The sequence below is a fragment of the Vipera ursinii genome (assembly GCF_947247035.1).
Source record: "Vipera ursinii genome assembly, chromosome: Z".
Taxonomy (NCBI): Eukaryota; Metazoa; Chordata; class Lepidosauria; order Squamata; family Viperidae; genus Vipera; species Vipera ursinii.
This window is the reverse complement of record NC_139517.1, coordinates 122,370,189-122,391,594: the sequence shown is the minus strand read 5'-3', so window position 1 is coordinate 122,391,594 and position 21,406 is coordinate 122,370,189. Positions and strand designations below refer to the sequence as shown.

General features: G+C 43.0%; 1 protein-coding gene across 1 annotated transcript in view; it reads right to left on the bottom strand.

The window, feature by feature from the left end:
• The window catches only part of RHEB (Ras homolog, mTORC1 binding), a 45,499-nt gene that overhangs the window by 5,755 nt on the left and 18,338 nt on the right, over window positions 1-21,406 (bottom strand). Inside the window, exons 2-4 of the mRNA XM_083377034.1 lie at window positions 14,789-14,860; window positions 11,382-11,449; window positions 9,889-9,971 (exon numbers count right to left, since the gene is read on the bottom strand). Of these exons, the coding sequence (XP_083233160.1) occupies window positions 9,889-9,971; window positions 11,382-11,449; window positions 14,789-14,860 (223 nt within the window). The remainder of the gene's footprint in view (window positions 1-9,888; window positions 9,972-11,381; window positions 11,450-14,788; window positions 14,861-21,406) is intronic.

The following is a 21,406-nucleotide window of genomic DNA, read 5'->3' as shown; positions in this document are numbered from 1 at the left end:
AATAAAATTAAAAACCATAACAATACAAGTAACATACTGTAAAAACAAAGAAATAAAATGCCAAGAAAGGAAACCCAGATGGGAACAAAGGAAAGGCAGAAAAGGGTAATAATACCACAATGCAGGACAAGTATTTCAGGATAAGTAAGTAAAAACTGCATATTTGTCTTATAATCACTCATTTAACAACTTTTCAAAGTTAAAGGTAAAGTAAAAGGTAAAGGTTCCCCCGCACACGCGTGCTAGTCGTTTCTGACTCTAGGGGCCGGTGCTCATCTCCGTTTCAAAGCCAAAGAGCCAGCACTTGTCCGAGGACGTCTCTGTGGTCATGTGGCCGGCATGACTAGACGCCAAAGGCGCATGGAACGCTGTTACCTTCCCACCGCAGTGGTCCCTATTTTTCTACTTGCATTTTTACGTGCTTTCGAACTGCTAGGTTGGCAGGAGCTGGGACGAGTAACAGGCACTCACTCTGTTACGCGGCACTCGGGATTCGACCCGCCAAACTGCCGACCTACCAATCAACAAGCTCAGCGTCCTAACCCACTGAGCCACCGCGTCCCTTTTCAAAGTTAGACAGTGCTAAAAAAGTGTCTTAGTATCAGTTCTTGTACTTAACGGGTGTTGTAGCATCCTCATTGTCACGTGATCAAAATTCAGACAACTGGCATGTATTTATGATGGTTGTAGAGTATTAGGGTCATGTGATCCCCATTTGTGACCTTCCAGCTGGCTTTTGACAAGCCAAGTCAGTGGAGATAGTTTCACTTAACAGCTATACAGTTGCAAGAAAAAGTATGTGAACCCTTTGGGATTACGTGGAGTTTTGCATGAATTGGCCATAAAATGCGCTCTAAACGTCATGTAAGTCACAACAATAGAAAAACACAGTCTGCTTAAAATAATACTACAAAAACATTAGCTGTTGTCATGTTTTAATTGAACATAAGATGGAAACATTCACAGTGCAGGGTGGAAAAAGTATGTGAACCTTTGGACTTAATAACTGGTTGACCCTCCTTTGGCAGCAATAACCTCAACCAAATGTTTCCTGTAGTTGCAGATCAGACCTGCACAACGATCTGGAGTAATTTTGGACCACTCCTCTTCACAAAACTGTTTCAGTGTAGCAATATTCTTGGGATGTCTGGTGTGAATCGCTCTCTTAAGGTCATGCCACACAGCATTTCAATCGGGTTGAGGTCAGGACTCTGACTGGGCCACTCCAGAAGGCGTATTCTGTTCTGTTGAAGCCATTGTTTTGTTGAATTACTTGTATGCTTTGGGTCATTGTCCTGTTGCATCACCCATCCTCTGCGGAGCTTCAGTTGGCGGACAGATGGTCGTACGTTTTCCTGCAAAATGTCTGTTCTGAACCAGCCCTCTTCTCTCAACCCCTATTTCAAAAGAAGAGACTGGAAAGCGTCCAAGGCTAAAAGGCTTCTGCCAAGATTTAATAGTAAACACACAAGAGCTTATCTTCTCAAGCAAAAGAGTTGCTTTCAGCAACCAGCCCCTCCCCAAACACTCCTTTTATAGAGAGCTCAGGGCGTGGTCTCCCTGTGCCTCCTCCCGAGGAGTCCCATAGCCTTTCTTTGTTTGTCCCTGCTCGACTGCCTCCTGCGTCGGGCGTCCTTGAACAGGGCCAGCTGTGGGTCATCATCCTCCGCACTCTCGGGCTCACACAGCTGAGCAGAGGTTCCCGGCTGAGGACTCTGCAAAGTCTCCAAATCATCATCAGCCGGTTCGTTTCCCTCCTCCCCCACATCTGAGTCCTCCGATACATCGCAGCCGGCTGTCGGACCCACAGGCTGACCCTGAGTCACAACACTATCCCGCACCGCAGGGCCCTTCCCCCGGGTCTGCCGATCCGGATGCGGTCGGGATGGGAACTGTTCGTGAAACGCAGTCACCATCGCAGGGGCATGAACGGCGGTCGCGTCTTCCCATGTGAAGTCCTCCGGCCCGTACCCTTTCCACTCGATCAGGTACTGGAAGCGACCTTTCAGCCAGCGGGAATCCCTGATGCTGGCGACCTCGTACTCGGGGGTGCTGTCGCCATCACGAGGTCCTGATGGGGGAGGTTCCGCTTGGCGAAGTGGACAAGCCGGTTGTTCGGGGACCAACAAGGACCGATGGAAGACGGGGTGCACGCGCAGGGAACGTGGCAGAGTTAAACGATAGGCGACCGGATTGATGACGGCCTCGACGGGGAACGGTCCAAGGTATCGGTGGTCCAGCTTCCTCGCCGGCCGAGTGGATGGTAGGTTCCTGGTGGACAGCCAGACCCGATCCCCCACCGATAGTGGAGGCGTATCCCTTCTCGACCGATCGGCGAACCTCTTGTAGTCGGCCTTGGCCTTCTCCAGCTGCCGTCGCACCAACCGATGGATCGCCTGTAACTCCGCCATGAATTCGTTCGCTGCCGGCTCCGGTGAGTCCACGGGAGAAAGGGGGAAAAACCGGGGGTGATAACCCACATTGGCCAAGAACGGTGTCATCTGCGTGGAGGTGTGCTGCGAGTTGTTAAAGGCAAACTCGGCTATGGCCAAATAGTCCACCCAATTGTCCTGCTGCAGGTTAACGTAGCAGCGCAGATACTGCTCTAAGATGCCGATGACCTTCTCGGTACCCCCGTCGGTCTGAGGATGATGCGCGGACGAGAGGCAAACCTTAATGTCCAACGCCCGCATCAACTCCTGCCAGAAGCGGGCTGTAAACTGGGCCCCCCTATCGGAGACGACTCTATCGGGAAGGCCGTGCAGCCGGAACACCTGTTGGATGAACATGCGACTAGTGGCGCGAGCTGACGGTAAGCCGCGACAGGGGATGAAGTGCGCCATCTTGGTCAACATGTCCACCACCACAAACACTGTCGTGAAGCCGGAGGATGGGGGTAGATCCGTCAGAAAGTCCATGGACACAGCCCCCCAGGGTCTCTTGGGCGTTGGCAAAGGCTGCAGTAAACCAGGCGGGGCCCCTGTCGCTGACTTGGCCTGCCTGCATGGGACGCAGGAGGTGACATAAGACTGGACATCGTGTCGGACTCGGGGCCACCAGAATGTACAGGAGACCAGGTTCAGAGTCTTGAACAGGCCAAAATGCCCCGCAGCCGGGTTATCATGACATTGGCTGAGGACGAGTCCCCTGAGTGGCCCTCCTGGAACATAGAGCCGGTCACGATAATACAGGAGTCCATCCGTGACCGACCAAGGCGAATCTGGCCCCACCTCTTCCTTCCGCTGAGCCACCCACGCCTCCTGCTGCTGCGCCTCCCGGATCCGAGCCCGTATATCCACCGGCTCCCGCACCGCAGCAAAAGACTCGACGGGGATCACGGTCCTGGGCGGAAGCTTGTCTTCCACTCGGGTGTACTCGGGCTTCCTGGACAGAGCATCCGCTCTCTGGTTGTGCCCGCTTGGTATGTACCGCACCCGGAAGTCAAACCTCGCAAAGAAGAGGGACCACCGGATCTGGCGTTGGTTCAAATTCCGAGCGGTCTGCAGGCTTTCCAGATTCTTGTGGTCCGTCCGGACCTCGATTTGATGCCGCGCCCCCTCCAGATGATGCCTCCAAGCCTCGAACGCCGCCTTGATGGCCAGCAGCTCCTTCTCCCAGATGGTATAGTTGCGCTCCGAGGGATTCAATTTCCGTGAGTGATACGCGCAAGGGAAAAGGGTACCGTTGGGCGTCGCTGCCTGGAGTAACACGGCCCCAATGGCAATGTCGGAGGCGTCCGCCTCCACGACAAACGGCCGTTGCGGGTCAGGATGCTTCAAGATGGGCTCCTTCATGAAGGCGTCCTTCAAAGCTTGGAACGCCTGTTGTTCGGGGGCGTTCCACTGGAACCGAGTCTTCTTCTGCAGGAGCCGGGTGAGGGGGGCTGTCAAGGCAGCAAAGCCAGGGATGAATGTCCGATAGTAGTTGGCAAATCCAAGAAGTCGCTGAATATCCTTCACGCGACGCGGGGGTTGCCAACTCTGCAACGACTCAACTTTACTCGGTTCCATGGCGATGCCCTCAGGAGAAATGCGGTGGCCCAAGAAATCAATGGTCACCTGGTAGAACTGGCACTTCTCCAACTTGGCAAACAGCCGATGTTTCCGGAGGCGCTGCAGGACCTGACGGAGATGCTGATGATGTGCTTCACGCGACGGGGAGTAAATCAGGATGTCATCCAGGTAAATCACAACAAACTGGTCCAACAGATCCCGAAAGATGTCATTCATAAAATGCTGAAACACAGCGGGGGCGTTGGTCAGGCCAAACGGCATCACCGTATACTCGAAATGTCCATAGCGAGTACCAAACGCCGTCTTCCACTCATCACCTGGCCGAACCCTGACGAGGTTGTAAGCTCCACGCAGGTCCAGTTTCGTGAAGATCTTAGCCTCCCGGAGTCGGTCCAAGAGCTCGGGGATGAGGGGCAGCGGGTAGCGGTTACGCACCGTGATAGCGTTGAGTTTCCGGTAGTCACAGCAAAGCCGTAACTCGCCCGACTTCTTTTTGACGAAGAGCACGGGCGCAGACACTGGCGAGGACGAGGGCCGGATGAAACCACGAGCCAAGTTCTTCGTCAGGAAGTCCCGCAATGCAGCCAACTCGGGCTCCGACATGGAGTACAAACGCCCTACTGGGAGAGACGCATCAGGGACTAGGTCAATGGAGCAGTCGTAGGGCCTGTGCGGGGGTAACTGGTCCGCCTCTGACTCGCTGAACACGTCAGCAAAGTCGGACAGTTCGGGAGGCAAGGAAACCCCTGGGGAACCCTCCACCTGGCCGGCACAGATATGGCGGGTGTGGTCCACGCACTGCAAACTTGGGAAGGTGACCAAGTTCTGAGACCAATAGATCTGTGGATCATGCGCCCGGAGCCACGCCAGTCCCAAGACCACGGGGAAGTGCAGATCCGAAGTGACGTAGAACTGAATGGCCTCCACATGGGTACTGATGGCCATACACACGGGTTGCGTGGCGGCCGTGATAGGCCCGGACAGGAGCACTCGACCATCGATGGTCTCCACAAGCATGGGCGGATCCACTGGACACTGGGGAACAGCCCATTTGGCCACAAAGGCCGAATCCATAAAGTTAGTGGTAGCCCCAGAGTCAATTAAGGCATGGACCGGAATCCCCTCTGGCTTGCCAGGAAGGATCAGACGTGCCTCCAAAATCAAATGCCGTGGAGGTTCACAGGCACCGTCGGAACGGCGTCGCTCGGTGTGGTTGTTGTGGGTCGCCCGATCTTTCACACCGTCTAGATCGGGCTCGGGCCGTTTCCCGATAGCAAAGCAGGAGACTTTCTCGGGGCAGGCTTGGTCACTAACGCCCGCTGACGCTTCTTCGGGCAAGAAGCAGCCAAATGTCCAGGGTCCCCACAGTAAAAACACAACCCCTCCGATCGTCGTCTGTCCATTTCCGTCACCGATAGACGGGACCTGGCGGCACCCAGCTCCACTGGCTCCTCCCTCTGGACTGGGGGCTCACGCACAACAGGGGCGGCAGGGGTCTGTGGGGTGGCACGGCGACTCTTACGCTGCTGCAGCCGGGCATCGATCCGCAGACAAAGATGGATCAGCCCATTCAGGTCTGAGGGAATGTCCACGCGGGCCAGCTCATCCAACATCTCCTCTGACAAGCCATCCTGAAAGGCATCCACGAGCGCAGCCTCATTCCAGGCGGAATCCTGGCTAAGCAGCCGGAAATCGCTGATATAGGCCTGTAGAGGGCGCTGACCCTGCCTCAAAGCTTTCAGGCGTCGGGTGGCAGTCTGCGCCTTAATCGGGTCCTCGTACATGAGGCGCATATGGTCACAAAACCCCCCAAAGTTATCCAACAAAGGGCTAGGCTGTGCCAACAGAGGCATGCCCCAACGAGCTGCATCTCCCGACAGAAGGCTCAACACAAATCCCACCTTATCTCGGTCAGTGGGGAAATCAGCTGCTCTCACGCTGATATAAAGCTGGCATTGTCCCAGGAAGGCAGGAAACAGTTCTGGATTACCAGCAAATTTATCCGGCATAGCTATCTGACATTTCCTCCTGGGTGGGGGGGCAGCATGTACCTGAGCCTGCAGTTGTGCCACCTGAGTGGCCAGCAAGGTGAGTTGCTGGTTGAGCTGGGCATTTTCGGCAAGAAGCTGCTCCATCGTAGTAATAAGGGGTGGGTGGCTGAAAGCAAACTGTTCTGAACCAGCCCTCTTCTCTCAACCCCTATTTCAAAAGAAGAGACTGGAAAGCGTCCAAGGCTAAAAGGCTTCTGCCAAGATTTAATAGTAAACACACAAGAGCTTATCTTCTCAAGCAAAAGAGTTGCTTTCAGCAACCAGCCCCTCCCCAAACACTCCTTTTATAGAGAGCTCAGGGCGTGGTCTCCCTGTGCCTCCTCCCGAGGAGTCCCATAGCCTTTCTTTGTTTGTCCCTGCTCGACTGCCTCCTGCGTCGGGCGTCCTTGAACAGGGCCAGCTGTGGGTCATCATCCTCCGCACTCTCGGGCTCACACAGCTGAGCAGAGGTTCCCGGCTGAGGACTCTGCAAAGTCTCCAAATCATCATCAGCCGGTTCGTTTCCCTCCTCCCCCACATCTGAGTCCTCCGATACATCGCAGCCGGCTGTCGGACCCACAGGCTGACCCTGAGTCACAACAATGTCCTGATAAACTCTGGAATTCATTTTCCCATCAATGACAACAATCCGTCCTGGCCCTGAGGCAGCAAAGCAGCCCCAAACCATGATGCTCCCTCCGCCATGTTTTACAGTGGGGATGAGGTTTTGATGTTGGTGTGCTGTGCCTTTTTTTCTCCACACATAGTGTTGTGTGTTTTTCCCAAACAACTCAATTTTGGTTTCATCTGTCCACAGTATATTTTGCCAGTAGTGCTGTGGAACATCCAGGTGCTCTTTTGCAAACTTCAAACGTGCTGCAATATTTTTTTTTGGACAGCAATGGCTTCCTCCGTGGTGTCCTCCCATGTACTCCATTTTTGTTTAATGTTTTCCTCATTGTAGATGTGTCAACAAAAATATTAGCATGTGCCAGAGATTTCTGTAGGTCTTTAGCTGACACTCTAGGATTCTTCTTTACCTCATTAAGCATTATGCGCTGTGCTCTTGCAGTCATTTTTACAGGACGACCACGCTAGGGAGAGTAGCAACAGTGCTAAACTTTCTCCATTTGTAGACAGTCTGTCTTACCGTGGACACATGAACATCAAGGCTTTTGGAGATACATTTGTAACCCTTTCCAGCTTCATGCAAGTCAACAATTGTTGATTGTAGGTCTTCTGAGAGCTCTTTTCTGCGTGGCATGGTTCACATCAGACAGTGCTTCTTGAGACCAGTAAACCCAAAACAGGTGTGTGTTTTTAAAGGGCAGGACAGCTGTCAGCAACACATCCAATATCATCACACTGATTGGAGTCAAGGTTGGCTCACTCCTGGCTCCAATTAGCTCTTGGAGAAGTCATTAGGCTAGGGGTTCACATACTTTTTCCACCCTGCGCTGTGAATGTTTCCATCTTATGTTCAATTAAAACATGACAACAGCTAATGTTTGTGTAGTATTATTTTAAACAGACTGTGTTTTTCTATTGTTGTGACTTACATGACGTTTAGAGCGCATTTTATGGCCAATTCATGCAAAACTCCATGTAATCCCAAAGGGTTCACATACTTTTTCTTGCAACTGTATATGATTCACTTAGTGACCATGGTGATTCACTTAACAACTGTGGCAAAAAAGGTTATAAAATTTGGTGCAGCTCACTTAACAACACTATCGCTTAGAGATGGAAATTCTGGTCTCAGCTGTGGTCATAAATTGTACTGTGTAAATGGGATTAAAAAATATGACACTTATGGATGCTATGAAATAAAAGAAAATAGTCAAATACTACAAGAACCGGGATCTGCCACATAATCCAATGAGATTTCATTTTAATTCAAAAATGTTAATAAGCTATACATATTTCTTAGATTTTCAAAAATCACAGTATTTTCTCTTAAAAAAAACAGGTTTAAAATTTCTAATTGTGGACACAGAATGTTAACAACAACAACAGCAACAACAAAAGCCCAAGGGGCAGAACTGATAAACCACTAAGTCTTTTTCTGTCATCAGTTTTCCACGTTTCCATGTGAGGATGACAATGGGTGCCCCCTGGAAAGGTTGGGCACCCACAGAGTTTGGAAGCCAGCACCTTGCAGGCGTATAGCAGGCTAAGGCAAGAGTGGTAAACCCTCTAGCCCTATCAAGGTCAGTCGGAAAGAGGATATAGCCCTATATATACTTGGCCGTACAAGATCAATTATTGTGGGGGCAAAACATCCTTATGAAACTAATCTTTGAAATCAATAAACAGATCTGTTGAAAGCCACTGCAGGAATTCTAAAGAAAGACAAGGCTTTAATTAAAAAAAAGATCACTCGCAAGAAGTCTCTCAAAAGTTTTCAGCATATTAATTTGGAAACCAAAGATTATCGCATCACAACTTTTATTAATTCTCCAACTAGCTGCAATGCCAGTAGCCTATTTTAAACATTTTAAAAAACAAAGATAAAAGGTTTTCTATCCCCTGCAGCCAAGAACACACACATATAAGAAAGCGATAATTGAGTCCCATCAGATGAAGCAGAGTTCCAGCAAAGGAAATTTCCAATGCTGGCCTCACTACCAATTCAGAAGCTAAGGTTATTTGGTACATTAAAATGTTCTCTGTTGCCCTGTATAATACATCGTGGGCCACAAGCCTCCATAAGGAGGTCTATATAAGCCTTAATTCTGCTGCCTGCCTTATTTTATACATGCAATCAGGCAGCTGTAGGTTGGAAATGTCACAATATAACCTTATATACATGAATGAAGTAAAGGCAAAAAGTTTTATATAAGGAGTAATGGGATTTAGCTTCTCAAGTTTTAACTGTTTTGAGAAAGCACCAAGGTTTTTCCTTCAGGAGGCAAAAAAGGACAAATGCTAAATTAGTGGAGAATTCAGTACTGTACTAGAATACATTATCACCCTTTGCTTACTAGGGCAAAGTGTGAGAAATAGGTCAGAAAGTTCCTTTTCAAGTTCCTGTATAATCATTGGATATTTTTGCTTGTTCCATTGTTTAATTTTTTAAATATTTATTTATTTATTTATTTATTTATTTGATTTGTATACCGCCCTTCTCCCTAAGGACTCAGGGCGGTGAACAGTGACATAAATAACAGAATGCACAAATAGTTATCTTAAAACAATAATTACAACAGAACCCGTCAGACCAGACCGGATTGCTTAAACAGATATGTTTTTAGGTCGCATCGGAAAGAGCGAAGGTCGGGAGCCATCCGGAGCTCAACCGGTAAACGGTTCCATAGGTCAGGCGCACTCACAGAGAACGCCCTCCCCCTGGGAGCCACCAGACGGCATTCTCCAAACAGCGGAACCCTTAGGAGGCCCTCTCTGTGGGAGCGCACTGGACGGACGGACGTTGACGTTAACTAAAATAGTGGATAACCTCGAGATAATTCAGAACTCTCACATATGCAGTTTAGAGGTTCCAGTGGCATTTAGATTGAAGATCTCAGACACCCATGCTTTAAACATGTACTGTAAATCTGATTGTAATTGTACTAACAGCCTTTACTCAACTTATACCCTAACTTTATTAAAAGGTCACTTTGATATTAGATAGCACAGATACTGCTCTGACCACATATTTTTTTCTTGTAGGTTCACACTCGTGAGGAATAGTGGTGGGAAAGGCATAAAATACAATTCAGCTCTTCTGTTTTTATAGTATGTATTTTAGCTTATGTGCTATAACTCATATAAAGGTAACCAGTCTATAAAACACAGATTACAACAGCTCAAAATTAGACAACAAAGAAAGGAATATAACTCACCTTTTTATTGAAGTGACTGAGTAAACAAGAATGTAGCCATTGATGTCTATGGAATAGGTCTGAGGAAATATGGAATACTCATCCTGTTGGAAGATAAAGCTTCATTTTAAAGTTCTGTAGCAACACACACTTATTGGTAATACTTCCTTTCATGCCTGAGATTAAACATTATCATCACATCACTGGAACACCATACATGAATGTATACTAACTGGCATCTTTTCATTGCTATGTCTTATACTCTTGAAATTCCAGGCATAGCTGAAAGATTTCAATGCTTGTGCAAGGGTCAGCAAGAATTCAATTGGGCATGGAAGCAGTATTACTGAAAATGGCATGTCCGTATAATCAAATTTATAACCAATGATTTTGACAAATACTAAATGCGAATTTGGCAATACTGAACTTTCCATTTTTAAGTTGTATTAACATTGAGTTGCAAGAAGAGTATTAAAATAGATTATTATGTTACTAGATTTACATTTTATCAATTTTATATTTTTGCTATTAAGAATGCAAAATTAGATAATCTGCTTTAGTAACTTTGTGTACGCTCAACTGCATTACAAAGGTTAAAAAAATGTTCAAATTTCAGTTTATAGCAAAATAGTAAGTCACTGCCACAACAGACATAAATAGTATTCTACAAAAGACCGGACAAAACAATAATCTTAAGTTCCAAAAATCTGAACTTTAATCCTGCTGCTTATTATGAAACATTTCCAAAGTTCCAAAAGCTATTTTGGTTGCCTTCCTAACCAGTCTAAGTACCTTTCAGACATATGGCCATTTACCATAGCATCTTCTGGATTGCCTATGTGGGGACAGACTTTGCCAATACTTCTTCTATTATAAGATTGTGGTAACGGAATCTTGCCACTCCCTTTATCCATCTGAGAATTATGGATGGTCTTGTGCTAGACAATTTCTCAGATTATGATTCTCCTCTGGACTTGGGTTGGACAAATCCTCTGGAATTGACTTAGTAGTGGCTCTTGCTCTTGTCCCTCAAAGCAATTCCTTCCATCCATTTCAAAGTCAGACGAGCTCTTCTGGATCTTAGTGAACTCGGAAGAGTTAAAATGGGGAGGACAGAGATGAAGATCAATCCGAATGTCCTCACCTGCCTCCTTCCCAAACGCACAGTTAGCAGGGACATCTAAAGAAGCATTGTCCGTATGCTTGATTGAACAAAAGGACAGTGCTCCTCCACATGCTCCAAGACTGCAGGTCTATAGATGTTCATGCTCAACAGAGGGAGACCAGGGAAAAATGGGATAGGAGATAAGAATGGAGAGAGACAACGGGGAAGGGGGGGGGCAGCATGTACAACTCCAGCCTCATAACCACTGGAGTCTTTGCATTTCAATAACATGTGTGAACAAGATAACACTAAAAAGACTGGACCCATTTGATCCTAACCCAGTTCTTCAAGAACATCAACAATTTGTGTAATTTGAAGATATTAAGCCCAGACTAATATAGTCACATACCTGTCCAGCAGTGTCAACCACTTGAAGATGATATTCTTGTCCATTGACAGTAATCAGTTTTGTGAATGCTGGACAAATAAAAATAAGAGTATGTTAATGTTTCAGATGCACAGTTCATTAAAATCATGCATTTAATAAGATACAGCATTAGTATTGAAGTAAAATTACTTTAGGTATCATGAGAAATGCTGTATGTTAATAAACAATCCCCCAAAAAACTTCAGTTATAACGCCTCTGAGTGGATTTACATAATAAGGATGAAAAAACAGATTTGCTAATGCATTTAATTTTTCTATTAGAATATTTCATTTATTTACATCCTGTTTTTATTAATTTCATAAATAAAGCAGCAAACATATCCAACATACCTTCCTTTTCCTATTTTCCTCAAAACAAAAACCCTGTGGTTGTGAATTGGGCTAAGAGAGAGAGGGACTTACCCAAGATGCACACAGAGCAAATACAAAACAAAAACCCAGTTGGGCGTTAAGTTTGGTTGTAGTATATGTATAATTTTTGTAAAAATAGTATAATTTCCCCAAAATTATAAACTATATTAAAAAGTTTGAAAACTGATATAAACACAATGTAAGTTCAATATTTCCATTAAAGTACATTCAAGAGTACATCGAAGTACATTTAAGAACACACAAGCAAAGGTTATTTAGCTGCATTTGACTCCATGAAAGACACTCTTCCTTTTCCATAGAGGCAGAACGTTACTTTTTGCAGTCCATTTGTTCATGCATTATGTTTAGAAATTGTAGGTTGCACTGGGATAATTTATAGCTCCTACTTGCAAGAGGATGCTGGAATTGAGAACTTTATGGCCCTTCTCAACTAGGAAATTATAAACAATATTTAACAAAGGCCTGACTCAAATAATTACATTTTAACTCACTAAAATTCATTTTTTTACATTTACAAAATGTTAATGTTCATGTTAAGACTAATATTCTTGTTTCTCATATGCCTCTTGCTTTTCAAGTTTACTTATCTAAGATTGTATTTGATTACACATGAATTTAATTTCCTTAATAAATCAGAATCTTTAAAGTTAATTTGGTAGCAGTAGGTTTCTAGACTTGAAATTCCAAACATAAAATGTATCTGCGGTCATTAAGGCTGCCTGCCTCAATTTAGTACCTACAGCTTGGCATATCCATCATCTTGTGGAAGTGCATAGCACATGAATGTAAAATAAATTGTTACAGTGGATGGAAGTCAAGAAATGATGTATTTCAATACAAGACTGACAATCATTTTGTTATTGTAAATCAAATTGTTTTATAAAAAAATATGTTGAAATGATCTCTATAGTCTGTGCCTTACTTTTTTCTAATGCCATCCAAATCATTCCAAATATAAACATTAGATATTCTATCAGCAGCAATGTGGGCTGGATAAAATTTCAGAGTTGAGAAATGTAAACACCTTGTTAAACATTCATTGCTGAAGAATTAGCTACTATACCAAGGGGACCTTTATGCAGAGAAGGTACAGCAACAAGGCTAACTTGAGTCCAAACAGAAGCACTGGGAAATTTTTCTATCAAGGTCTCAAACATTTATAGTCAAAACAGGAGCACTGGGAAATTTTTCCACCAAGCTTTCACAAGCTTTCTGGCAGTAATACAGTAGACAGATCAACACACTATAAGATAGTTTACCAATACTGTATTTTGCAACAGACTTCAAATCAAATTCACCTTTCAACTTTTGAAGGATGCCATGATTAAAAAACTGAATTTTAAGCTACCAAACAGAATCTTGTGTATTTCACAATATATATACAGAATAAAGTCTCAAATATATTTTGAATACAGCTAAACTAGATTTGCTGCACTAGACAATTGCAGGACTTTGTAAATCTCAGACTTGTTTTATAATCCTCACTGAGGACTGAGATTTCACTTTGCTTACTTGTAAACATATTTATGATTCACAGACAACAATCATATTTGCAAATGTTTCAAATCCAAACCAAACACCGGTTTGGGGGGGGAGGGGGCAGAAGAATGCAAAAATTGACCTAGTTCTGTAAAATTACAACAATTAATATTTATTACAGGTCAACATTTTGTAGAACTCATCCGTAATAGAGTGTTAAATATGAGAAATAGTGTTCACACTTACCGTATATTTTTTGAAATAAGATTAAATATCCTTCAGAAATGGTAACTAAAGCCATGTGGCATAGTATTCTATATGTGTATACTGTACACACATATAGTGTAATATATAATTTTGTATGTTTGTGTGCGCACCCACCTATACAGGGTATACCAAAAGTCATGAATTAAACTATAAACTATTTGGTTGTTATTTGCTTCTAAACACTTCCTTTCTCATTTGACATGTAACCTTTGAATATAACATTTTTTCTGAGAAATAAATAAAACTGTATTGTCATTGGCCTATGGGGCCTAATTTCCGGTATACTCGGCATGTATGTGCATGTATTTGTGGATGTGTGGGAATAGACAGCTAGAACTAAATGACATACATTGATATTTAATAAGAAAATCTTCAGATACCCCTTTTGAAAGGCAGACAAAGTACAAGATCCAATCTGGGTGAGTCACCGGGACTGGAGGGGGACCGAAGCTCGGAAGAATAAACCTCCGGTCCCTAGAATCAACCCAGATTGGATCTTGGAACATTATTCTAGGACACATATATTCACCTTCATCTGTAGACAAAGTATCTTAGATGCACACAAACAAACTGCACAGAGATTTCTGTGATCTATTTAGCAATATAAAATTATAGCATATTATTGATGTACAGTTTTGACAAAAACAGGTTAAAATTTAACATGAACAATGTTAGAACTGTATTGAATCTTAACGTGAGCCATATTCTGAAAAATAAACAAACACAATATAAAATATATTATACTATTAGGAATTTCATAAATAACTGAGCATTGAACTGGTTTATGGATTAAATGGTAGGAGTATCTGAAGGTGGATCCCAAGAAGGGTCTTCTGCAATGAAAAGACCACCGGGTTATAGTTAAGGCTGCTACCTGCGGAGGAGGGGTTAAAATGGCAAGTAGAATGATTGTTCTAGAAAAGCTACTGCAGCCACATGACAGCAATGGGTGGTGTTTTTTTGTAGCTGCATTTTTTATTTTGTTTTTAAGGAATAAGAATAAGATTCAATGCTACAAAGTTGGCTATATAAGCATTACTACAATTTAGTGTACGTGTATACAATATACACAGAATATATTTCTGTCTTTATTGAACGTTTAAGCTTAAGATAGCCAAATGTTTAGGGGAAAGTTAAATGCACACTATTTTAACTCTTTGGCAAAAAGATTAAAAAAAGAAAAAAGATTCAGAAACTGTATGAAACTGCTGAGAATTCTTCTGACTTGTGCAGAGTTCAGGATTACTTACTGTTCTCTATGGTAGGATCATAGGAATCAACAAATTGGCCTTCCACAAACTGGATAGTCAAAGATGATTTCCCTATGAAGAAAGCAAAGGAGGTATTACAAGCACTGCTTACTATACATTAAGAACATTCTTTCAAATTTTAGTTTTTCAGCATCCTGGGGGGAAAATGGACTGAGATCTGAAAAAAAAAATAGGAATTTCAGTCCATAAATATTTTCCATGGCTTGATTTTGTTTAGCTGAAATATATAGGAATGGTTATTTTATCATCCTTGCTTCAGATATTCTGAATCTCACCACACCTATAGACTATTTACCTAGTTCTATCTATAACAGCCTTCTCCAACTTCTGGCTGCCTCTTTATGCCCAGCAAACTTGGCCAGTATTGGCCCTAATAATCTGAAGAACATCAGGACAGGGAAGCATTGCCTACTTTGACTGACAACAACTTTTTAAGCTTGCTTGGAAGACTATTATTCAGCCCTGCTTGAAGATGCCATAAACTGGACTCAGACGCTTCTGAATATACAAACAGCCTTCTTAATATACAAAACATACCCAGGTTTCTTAAAGGAACAAAATATTTCTGAAATACATCCGAGGAAAAGCTATCCTAATCCCTGCTCCAAGTGAAATCACAACAATTTACATGATAGATACTACTGCTTTCAATTCACCAATTATTTCTAGAATTACTTGCTTACACTGGGATTCTATGCTGTGGACAACACACATATTTTAAAACAATATTTTTATCATCAACCACAAATCAAATGTTTTTGGATGAAGAACTAGCAATAACTTCACTCTCCACTTGGGTCTCTGTGATTATTAGTTCAATAGACAAACCAGTGCCATAAAAAACAGAATAGAAACGCAAGTTAAGATAGGCAAGAAAATGGTAAGTGAGCACCTGTCCAGCCTAGACGAGTTCAAATCACCAGGACCAGATGGATTACACCCCAAAGTTCTCAAGGAACTGGCAGACGTGATCTCAGAACCACTGAACTATATCTTTCAAAGATCCTGGAGCACTGGGGAACTACCAGAGGACTGGAAGAGAGCTGATGTAGCTCCCATCTTCAAAAAAGGGAAAAAATAGATCCAGAAAACTACAGACCTATCAGCCTGACCTCAATACCTGGGAAGATTCTGGAAAAGATAATCAAACAACAAATCAGCGAACACCTTGATGCAAACAAAGTCATCACTAAAAGTCAACATGGGTTTGTCAAAAATAGATCATGCCAGACAAATCTTATTACATTCTTTGACCAAGTGACAAAACTAGTGGACCAGAGGAATGCTGTAGATATAATTTACTTGGACTTCAGTAAGGCATTCGATAAAGTAGATCACAACCTACTACTTGATAAGATAGAAAAATGTGGGTTAGATAGCATCACCACCAGATGGATTCGTAGCTGGCTGACAGGCCGTACTCAGCGTGTGGTCCTCAATGGAACCGCATCTACATGGAAGGAAGTGTGTAGTGGGGTGCCCCAGGGCTCTGTTCTGGGCCCAGTGCTCTTCAATATCTTCATTAATGATTTGGATGAGGGGATAGATGGGGAACTCATCAAATTTGCAGACGACACCAAACTGGCAGGAATAGCCAATACTCCAGAAGATAGGCTTAAGATACAGAAGGATCTGGACAGACTCGAACACTGGGCACTATCTAACAAAATGAAATTCAATGGTGAAAAAAGTAAGGTTCTACACTTAGGCAGGAAAAATCAAATGCATAGGTATAGTATAGGTGGTACCTTGCTCAATAGTAGTAACTGTGAGAGGGATCTCGGAGTCTTGGTAGACAATCACTTCAATATGAGCCAGCAGTGTGCTGCAGCTGCCAAAAAAGCCAACACAGTGCTAGGCTGCATTAACAGAGGGATAGAATCAAGATCACGTGAAGTACTAATACCACTTTACAATGCTTTGGTAAGGCCACACCTGGAATACTGCATCCAGTTTTGGTCACCATGATGTAAAAAAGATGTTGAGACTCTTGAAAGAGTACAGAGAAGAGCAACAAAGGTGATTAGGGGGCTGGAGGCTAAAACATATGGGGAACGGTTGCTGGAATTGGGTATGTCTAGTTTAACGAAGAGAAGGGCGAGGGGGGACATGATAGCAGTGTTCCAATATCTCAGGGGCTGCCACGAAGAAGAAGGAGTCAAGCTATTCTCCAAAGCACCTGAAAGCAGGACAAGAAGCAATGTATGGAAACTAGTCAAGGAGAGAAGCAACCTAGAACTAAGGAGAAACTTCCTGACAGTTAGAACAATTAACCAGTGGAACAACCTGCCTCCAGAAGTGGTGAATGCTCCAACACTGGATGTTTTTAAGAAAAGACTGGCCAGACATTTGTCTGAAATGGTATAGGGTTTCCTGCCTGAGCAGGGGGTTGGACTAGATGACCTCCAAGGTCCCTTCCAACTTTATTATTATTATTATTAAGAGTAGAGCATAAACCATCCTTTAATTCATAATTTATAATCAAATATTAAACCTATTCTCGTAGTTGAATTCCTGAAAAGTAATATTTCTACTAGTGTACTTTGTTGGGCGACACTTAAGTTAACAACAGATTTTAAGATTCAGCAGCGATGTTAATACAGTATGGAACAGAATGCTACCATTAATTTAGACACATGGAAAAATATTTTAAAATTTAACTATATCTTTTTGCCTATACTGCTCAGTTTGATGAAATAACCTGAATTTCTGCTTGATGTTTGTACAGGCAATATAATTTTCAAACCATCATGTGTACTGGGTATTTTCAGCTGAGGTTTACTTCTAATACTGGAGTCACATTTATGTTAGCATTTCACCATATAGAAAGAATCATGGTGTAATAATAAGACTGAGCTTTCAAATTAACATGGTCTCTCATGGTTCCTCTGTATACAGATATTTTTAAAGCGTTATGCCTGTTGTGATTCAGGGTCAGCCTGTGGGTTCGGCAGTTGGGTCGGACGACTCAGAGGAGGAGAGGGGTGTTGGAGAGCTTGCTGATGATGGCCTTGAGGCTCCGCAGAGCCCTCAGCCAGGCCCCTCCCACCTGGTCACGATGGAGACCCAGCTGTGTGAGCCTGACAGCGTGGATGAAGATGACCCACAGCTGGCCCTGTTCAAGGACCCCCGACGCAGGAGGCAGTCAATCAGGAGTAAACAGAGGAAGGCAATGGGGCACCTCGGAAGGAGGCAGAGAGAAGCCACGCCCTGAACTGTATAAAAGGGGAATGTGTGGGAGGGCTGGTTTGCTGAAGGCAACCGCTTGAATAGCTCCTGTTTCATAGCTCCTGTTTCATGGTTGGTGTCTTGTTTTGCTCTGTTTTATGTTAATAAATTTGGCAGGCTTTATTCCAGCCTCTTGCTGTTTGTAAAGGGGTTGTCCCTGCTTTTTCTGCAGGTCCGGTAGCAGGCTGGTACAGAACAATGCCATAATCACTTTTCTGAGATGCTGAATGTACTAAAAATCCAGCCTGGTACCATCCAGATGTGATGGGATGGAATTCCAGGATTTTCAGAGACCATGGCCAAATTTTGTGGCAAGGTAGGAATACAGGTAATCCTTGCTTACCAACCACTCCTTCAGCTACTGTTCAGAGTTAGAACAGCAATGACTAGTCCTTGAAGCTGCATCAGTGTCCTTACAGACACACATGTGACTGTGATTCAGGCACTTGGCAACTGACGTGCAGCATTTACTATTGTTGCAGGATCTTGCAGTCATGTGATCGCCATTTACAACCTTTGTAGCCGGCTTCCGACAAGCAAAGTCAACAGACCAGGAATTTGCAAGTTGTAGTCATATGATGCTGCACTTAACAACCACAAGCGACTCACTTAATAACCACCATAATTTGGAACAAACATCATTGGTCATAATATCTCATCTTCTGAGTGCGTTGTTTAGTATTGGAGTTGCCAGTACCAACTGCAGTCAGTAAGTAAAGATTATCGACAGCTGATTGTCAAATCATAATTGGCATCAAACTACAGATGATCTGAATGCTTTTAAAAACAACCTAAAACCAAGAGGCATCAGACATAGTCAATTTCAGATTAATCAATGTCTGTTCATCTACTGTATGCATTTCATCCACAGGAACAATTGACCTTAAAAACATGCTAGGACACAGTTCATCAAGGGTTACTTAAAATTCATCTTTGAAGAAATCATATGGAAAGGAAAATCTAAAGTTTTAAACTTTGTAATGTTGTAATTCTTTAAAACAGTAAATAGGTTTGGGCGATATGCCCCCTCATAAATAAACTCATCAATATACTAGATTCTAAAAGAAATCTCCTGGAGATTTCCTCTTTCCCAACCTTGTGCAAGGGACAAACTTATAAAATTTACAAGGTTAGGCCGAATCTCCATCCTCAGACCGCAGATGTTCAAGCAGCACAAATGAAACACTAAACGTTTTGCTACTTAAAAGGCAGCTGGAAGAAAATCAAGTCAGCCATCTATCATGAACGGTAACATGAAAGTACTTCCACAGCAAGAACAGTCCAGTCATTACACAGACATAAACAGGTATATATTTTTACCCACGCCATGGTGGACGCTATGATAGTAAAAACTAGAACAGTGGTGTAAATATCCAGAAATATATGAAACGATAAGTAATTATGGTATAATAGAAATGAGAACCCTCCCACCCCCACCAGAAAGTATAGATTAATTTACTCATTCTCTTTAAGATATATAAATATTTCTCGTGTGTGCTTGGGCAAAGAGGATATTGCCCATAATCTTCACAAACTCTTCAACCACTCCCAAACAGGGAGAGCACTCTTTCTTAGTTTCTTTTTAACCTGGCACTTTAAACCTTGTTATCTTGTTAGCTGTCATCATCACCATCATCATCATCATCCCTTCTTTACAACAGCAAGAAACAAGCATAAGCCTGGGAACGTTCAAATTCCAGTTCTGGTGACTGCAAACTCTCTGAAATTTGCATGTGACATCTCTAGAAGATTGCAACTCACTGTTTGAAAAGCCTACTCTAGAATATATAGAATACCATTTCAGATGAATGTTCAATATATAATTTTCAGTACTAATACTGCTTGTTTAAAGAATTCACAAACACCAAAGAAGAGATTTCACTTTTTTTAAAAAAAAAAAAAAAACTGACTAATTTCTTTCTTACCTTGCACAGGGTTGTTTTGTTAGTAAAGGAACTTCCTGTTTTATCTGAAAGAATGGAAGGAGGAAAAGGGGAGACTGAACAGAATTAGGCACTACCTATCAGTTTCATTAAAACATGCATAAAGACACAAAATATATTGTACCTTCATTCAAAGAATAGTTTGGCATAAATTTATGTCTGGTTTAATGTTTTGTTTAGACCAGTGTTATTCAAACTTGGCAATGTTAAAATGTATAGACCTCAACTCCCAGAATTTCCCAGACAGCATGCCAAGTCCACAAATCTTAATATTGCTATGTTTGAAAAACACCAGTTTACACCAATGTTTATGTTGATGAAATATAAAACTTTTTTAAAGTGCTATTTCTGTCTCCTTCACATGATCATTGATCACACTGATCAATCAATATATATATATATATATGTCAAATACTTGTTAACTATTTAGATTACCTTGCTAGGCCCCAAACATGGGGCAAAACTTTATTTCCTGTTTCAGCCTATCTTGAAGGCCATCGAACAGGCAGTAGTCACACCGGTGACAGCTCATATATTTATGTAAATTACTAGCTTGTCGATCAGAAGGTCGGCAGTTTGGCAGGTCGAATCCCGAGTGCCGCGTAACAGTGAGCGCCTGTTACTCGTCCCAGCTTCTGCCAACCTAGCAGTTCGAAAGCACGTAAAAATGCAAGTAGAAAAATAGGGACCACTTCGGTGGGAAGGTAACAGCGTTCCGTGCGCCTTTGGCGTCTAGTCATGCCGGCCACATGACCACGGAGACGTCCTCGGACAAGCGCTGGCTCTTCGGCTTTGAAACGGAGATGAGCACCGGCCCCTAGAGTCGGAAACGACTAGCACGCGTGTGCGGGGGAACCTTTACCTTTAACATACAGACTCCAAACAGTACATATGTTAACGTTAGGATCAGCATTTTATGCATAAAATTCTACTGAGTGTAGGGCCTGAAATATGTTGCAATCACAGTTGTAGAAGAATGCAGCTGTTAGAAAAAATTGGATGAGAAAAAGCAATAATTTGGACTCTCTGACATTACTTAAATTGTATTACTCAAAACCAAACAAATTAAATTATAGTAATGTAAAAAGAATACCATTCCAGATGTCAGTTATGTGACATTCATGCTTTTAGCTCCTTGCCAACAAAACGTAGGCATGCAAGTTGCACCCTCAGCTACAATTCAAAGCTGACTAAAAGACACTAGAATAGATTATAATTTTATAAAGTTATAATCGAGTAAGATTGGCACTATTTTGCCCTCCTACTTTCTATTTTGAGTGGGAAGAAGAGAACACCGGATCTTTACTTGGACATGTTCACCTGCACCATACCATTAGCATAATTTGTTTCCATATCAGGCTGCCATCTGTGAGTGAAAACTGGAATAGTCTCAGAAATTACTTTAATTCAATGTCTTGTAAATAAT